General features: G+C 33.3%; 1 protein-coding gene across 1 annotated transcript; it reads left to right on the top strand.

The window, feature by feature from the left end:
* The first annotated feature begins 3,086 nt into the window (after window positions 1-3,086).
* Window positions 3,087-4,973, top strand: LOC132740636 (heat shock 70 kDa protein 12A-like). Its single transcript, XM_060728583.1, has 2 exons — window positions 3,087-3,501; window positions 3,730-4,973. The coding sequence occupies exons 1-2, from the start codon at window positions 3,087-3,089 to the stop codon at window positions 4,971-4,973; spliced, it is 1,659 nt and encodes a 552-aa protein (XP_060584566.1).
* Window positions 4,974-6,000: the final 1,027 nt, after the last annotated feature.

Consider the following 6,000-nt stretch of genomic DNA (forward strand, 5'->3'; position numbering starts at 1 on the left):
TGAGGGCAAATTACAGAAAGGTAAGGTAATAATTAAGACCAGGGAGGAGGGTGGTGTTGCAGAATTTGGGTTCAAAAACTAATCTAAAAGGCTCTTCAGAATTACAGTAGAGTACAGTGGGGATTGAACTCATAATCCCTGTCTTTCCCTAGATGTCATTTTCTGATCACTCCTGTGAAGTTTGTTGTAATCTTACCAGCAGTTTGACCTATGAAAGCCAGACAAGATTTTTTCTAATTTTTTTTTCTGGCGGGAAGTGGAACGTGCTGGCGATGTGCAAACTGGGATGGTCTGATCACTCCTGTGAAGTTCCATTTAAATTCCACCAGCAGTTTTACCTTTGAAAGCCAGACAAGATTTTTCTATTTTTTTCTCTGGGGCCATTTTACACAGCAAAGGGGAATGTGCTGGCAAAGTGCACAACCAGAAATGGTACTGATCAATTCTGTAAAGTGTCGTTGAAATCCTATCAGTAGTTTGACCTGTGAAAGGCGGACAAGCTTAATGCAGATAGAGGGATGGACTGACAACCAGACGGACGGATGGACAGACGGATGGACAGGCTGACGGACAGACAGCGAAGGCAAAAACAATGTTTCCTAAAAATAAATTCGAGACATAGTTATATATGGATATTATTGGCAAGCGTGAGATACATGGTCTAAATTAACATATATAGCAGATAATAAAAGTGTTCTTGAACAAAAAAATTTTCATCATGTAAATGTTCATATTAATCACTTAGACCTTGAATAACATTTTTTTTTCAAAGAAACATTATATAAGAATATCCTGATATCCAAATGATACCTTTCTATTGTTCTGACTTATTGACAATTTTGCTTAAGCAACAGCAAAAGTAAGTTCATGTTATTTTGAATCATCCTTCGTATATAGACTATTCTCATTGCCGTATAGAGGAGGAGGATTGACTCCTTGTTTAGGAAGGAGAACAATTATACCACCAACAGATGGATGGCAAGATATGTGGGATTCTGATCTAAACCATTCTGTGTGTGTGTCTGAGTTTACTGTGAAATAACAAAACAAACAGTACAATGTTCCTTTTGCTATGAATCCAAAGTTTTACAAAAATTAGACTGTTTACAATGAAAATAATACATAAATTTTAAAAAGTCATAGTGACACCTGCCATAATGTAAAGAGCTATGTTCTATGTAAACCTATGTATTAACACATATGTTTTTGCATGGTATTATTTTTACAATGATATTGATTCTTTTTTTCTTCTTTTTTTTTAAAGTAATTGTTATATTGCATTTTAATGCAAAACTAGAAATGTGTCCATAGGACACGGGTGCCCCCACCGCGCCACTGTTCAGTCAATCTTTTTACTAAGTCAAGGGAAATAACTCTACAAATACTGGATAAATCCACAAGCGAAACCCCAGGTGCAAATCTAAATATGCTGAGCAACCTGCCCATTAGGTGTAATGACTATGTCAAATCCTTTTTGAGTAGCATGCGACACAAGTTGAAAATTGCAAAAAATTTCTAAGTGAAGGGCAATAACTCTAAAAATACTAAATAAATCCAGACAAAAATACCTGGTGCACAACTGCACATGCTGATCAATATTCATGTAAAGTTACATGACTCTAGGTCAAATACTTTTTGAGTTACATGCGACACAATTTGAAAATTGCAAAATTTTACTAAGTCAAGGGCAATAACTCTGAAAATACTAAAAATATCCAGAGGAAAATACCCAGGTGCACAACTACACATAATGATCAACATTCCTGTAAAGTTTCATGACTCTAGGTCAAATACTTTTTGAGTTACGTGCGACACAAGTTGAAAATTGCAAAATTTTACTAAGTCAAGGGCAATAACTCTGAAAATACTAAAAATATCCAGACAAAAATACCCAGGTGCAAAACTACACATGCTGATCAACATTCCTGTAAAGTTTCATGACTCTAGGTCAAATACTTTTTGAGTTACATGCGACACAAGTTGAAAATTGCAAAATTTACTAAGTCAAGGGCACCTGGGTATTTTCGTCTGGATATTTTTAGTATTTTAAGAGTTTCCATATTAATCTTTAAGCTGACACAGTGGGTGAACGAAAATCAATATGTACATGCATGGCACAAGTCTTAATTGAAGTTGTAACATTTTTGATAAATAGGATAATACAAGAAGTAATGGTAAGTGAATATTAATTAAAATCTTTATGAAATGTTAAAAATAACAATAATAAATCAGCATTTTTCTAATCAATTATTTTTCACTCTTGACCTATCTTTAAAGGAGCTCCAATGAGGTCTAAAGACTAAAACATAAAATTTAGAATTCTTACATACATCACATGAAGCACTTAAAATTGAAACATTTTCAAAGGATAATAGATAATTTGTTGAGAATTAAATTTTTTGTGTGTTTGTGTGATTATTAGTACGCTGTCAGTGTTTATACTAGGATTAAAAAAAAACAGAGGGGATTTTTGTAGAAAAGTGAGAATTCATTACATTCATTAATCTTTTTCCTTTTTTCTCTATGTAAAAATTTTCCCCTGCCTCTGAAAAATTAGGAGGGAATTCTCAAAAATATGGGTGAATCCCCCCATCGCTCCTCCAAGAATAGACACTGCAACTGTAACATTTAAAATACAAAATTGATCTCAATTTTGAGAAAAGAGGAAATATGAACAAAAGTTATTCGTCCAGACCAACATAAACTTTAAATGATACACAAATTTCAGAAACAATACTTCTAGTCCAGTCTTGTCAAAAAACCTAATTCGTGTCCCTTTAAAATCTATTAAAATTAATACTGTTGAAATATTTGCAATAAATTTTCAATATTACAGTATAATACAATAACAAAAGATGACAAAAAGATTTTTTCCTTTTCTTTTAAAGATTAGTTCACTACTGAGATCTCCAATGAACACTTTAACAATGCTACAACAATCATGAGCACAGTCCTACAACTAACAAATGAATCAACAAAACACTGTAAGCAAGAGAAAAAAACAGCAAGTTTCAAAATTAAGCCAGACACAAAATTCAACCGGAAAATAAGTTAAGATAAGCTGGTAATGTAAAGCTGTAACAAGTATGGGAGCAGCCATACAACCAACAGCAAGACAACAAACTAAACAAAGTAATGAAAGCAGAAAGAAAGAATCTCAGGATTCTCTACATGAGGATAATGTGGACAAGCCACTTATCAAAGAACCAACAGCAAGACAACAAACTGAACATAGTAATGAAAGCAGACATAAAGAATCTCAGGATTCTCTACATGAGGATACAGTGGACAATCCACTTGTTGTAGTAGCCATAGATTTTGGAACAGTCCATTCTGGGTTTGCATATTCCTTTAAGGGAAATGAAAACAACATTAAATCAGGAGAACATGGAGGAATGCTGCAGGAAGATAGAGTACCTACAATATTGTTATTAAAACCAGACAAAACATTCCATTCATTTGGATACAAAGCACAGACTGATTTTCATGAGCTTTCTCAATGTAACAGATCCAAATTTTACTACTTTGAAAACTTTAAAATGAAAATATATCATGAAAGTAAAATTAAAAGAGAAATGGTAGTAAAAGATATTTCTGGAAAACCACTTGAAGCTATGACAGTTTTTTCAATAGCAATAAAACATCTAAAAGATGAAGCATCAAAGATAGTTTGTGAATCAATACTTGAACTGAAAGAAACTGACATTCAATGGATGATTACAATTCCAGCAATATCATCTGACTCGGCACGTCAGTTTATGAGAGAAGCTTCAACAAAAGCAGGAATCCCAGAAACACATCTTCGACATGTTCTTGAGCCTGAAGCAGCAGCTTTATACAGTACACCACTAATAATGACAGAGGCAATACCTTGTGGGTTTATGTACATACTTGCTGATTTAGGTGGAGGGACAACAGACATATGTGCTCATAAAATAATAGATGGTGGCAAAATACAAGAAATATACCGAACAACAGGAGAAGCCTCTGGTGGCAGGGATGTTGATGATTGTTTTATTAACATGATGAAAACTTTAATAGGAGAAAAGGTTTGGAGTGAATTCTCAACTAACCACCCATCAGCATGTGTAAGCCTTGTTAATGAGTTTAGATTGAAGAAAAAAGAGTTTAAATCACAAACAAATAACATACAATTGAGAATGGAAAATGCTCTGGTGCTTGTCTTAACAGGGGAAAACAAGAACTTGAATGATATAGTTAAAAAGTCAAAATATGTTAGAAAACTTGATTATAATTCTATGGACGCTAGACTTACAATCAACAGAGAGATGCTGGAAGAATTATTCAAGCCATCAGTTGATAAAATCATTAGCAAGTTGGTTGAAGTACTAGACCAATGTGATGAAAATGAAATCAAAACAATCATTTTAGTTGGAGGATACAGTGAATCTCCCTATGTAAGGGAGAGAATTCAGTCACAGTTCAGTAACATGAGAGTTATCCTTGTAGATGATGCTCGACTTGCTGTGGTAAATGGGGCAGTGATGATGGGCTGGAAACCTAAAAACATCATACAACGTAGGTCCAGGTACACTTACGGATTTGCAGTATATGTACCATTCAGAGAGGGAATAGATCCAGAACAATTTAGGATTAATATTGATGGGGACATATATTGTAACTGGAGATTTAAGAAGATGATAGAAAAGGGTCAGATAGTGGAGTATGGACAGACATTTATATCTGAAGGGCATGGTACAGCCACTATAGTAGAAAATAAATATGAAGAGAAATATTTACCTCTATATAGATCTACCCGTGAAGATCCTCAATACTGTATAGAGGAGGACTGTAGCTTAGTAGGAATAGTAATACTTATACCACCATCAGATGGATGGCCAGATACGTGGGATCATGATCTACACCTTATTGTTGGTGAAACTGAGTTCACTGTGAAGTACTTTAATCTTGATACAGGAGAAGAATATGAAGCACAAATGGATTTTCTGTAATTACAAACAGTAGGGACCTAAAGATCAAGATTGATAAACAATTGTTGTCTTACTTTTATTTCCTAAAATGGTCATTCCTTTCACAGGATAAAGTAGAAGTGATGGCCATTTTAACATAACAAGATAGTGATGTTTAAATGGATACTGCAAAATATATTTATTTTATTCTCACAAGTACAGTGTTATATTTCTACATGTAATGTGTTAATGGAAGAAATGATTCAGACAGTAGAAAAGACAAACCTTAGACAGAATTATTGTTTTCTTAAATATTTCATTGTAGTACTTTTCAGTTATATACCAAGAAACAAGGGTATAAGACTGGTTAAGGAAAAGAAGAGGGAAATGAGCAGATTTTTTTCTTCCCAATCTTTCCTCACCTAGAGAATGGGATTGCCCTGAATAAGTAAAGCAAAATAATTGGTATTGAATTTTTACCATTTTATTATGTCTTCAGGATGGCTGATGAGGGTTGAAATTAATGTAGACAAAAAGCTAGGGCAAATTACAGACTGGTTAATAAATAATAAAGAGCAGGAGAGGGGGTGGGCTTGCAGACAAAGTTCAAAGTGTAATATATATTAAGTAAAATAAATTGTCATCACCAAGGCACTTTCATGAAACATTAATCAATAAATGAAGAACAATAATAAATGACAAATTTATTGTTCTTTATCTTTTATTTATTTCCCTGAAAAATCTGACCTTTGTTACTGGACACACATCTTGCTTTAACTTCTACTTGGGATACTTATTAAAATGAAGGGTTTATTTATATAAGTTTCAACACAAATTCATTTACCAATTTGTAACTTAAAAATAAAAGATATTGTTTTAGTGTAGACATAATTAATCAAACATGAAATATTATCAACAAGATTTAAATAGTTCTATTATAATCAAATTACAAAATCAATACTGTGGTAAGTGTTTTTTTCTGTGGTGACTTTATTTTTGCGTATTCTGCGGTCAGCTTTAGCACCGCAGAAATTAAAACTGCAGAATAATTCCCCATGTTTTGGTTTTA

This window comes from Ruditapes philippinarum, unplaced genomic scaffold, assembly GCF_026571515.1.
Source record: "Ruditapes philippinarum isolate M1 unplaced genomic scaffold, ASM2657151v2 ctg4822_1_1_1_1, whole genome shotgun sequence".
NCBI lineage: Eukaryota > Metazoa > Mollusca > Bivalvia > Venerida > Veneridae > Ruditapes > Ruditapes philippinarum.

What these genes read in the sequence shown, in the direction of transcription:
- LOC132740636 (XM_060728583.1), top strand. Translation starts at nt 3,087, where the DNA reads ATGGGAGCAGCCATACAACCAACAGCAAGACAACAAACTAAACAAAGT. An exon ending in TTTTCATGAGCTTTCTCAAT is followed by an intron (nt 3,502 to 3,729) that starts GTAACAGATCCA and finishes TTACAATTCCAG; the next exon opens with CAATATCATCTGACTCGGCA.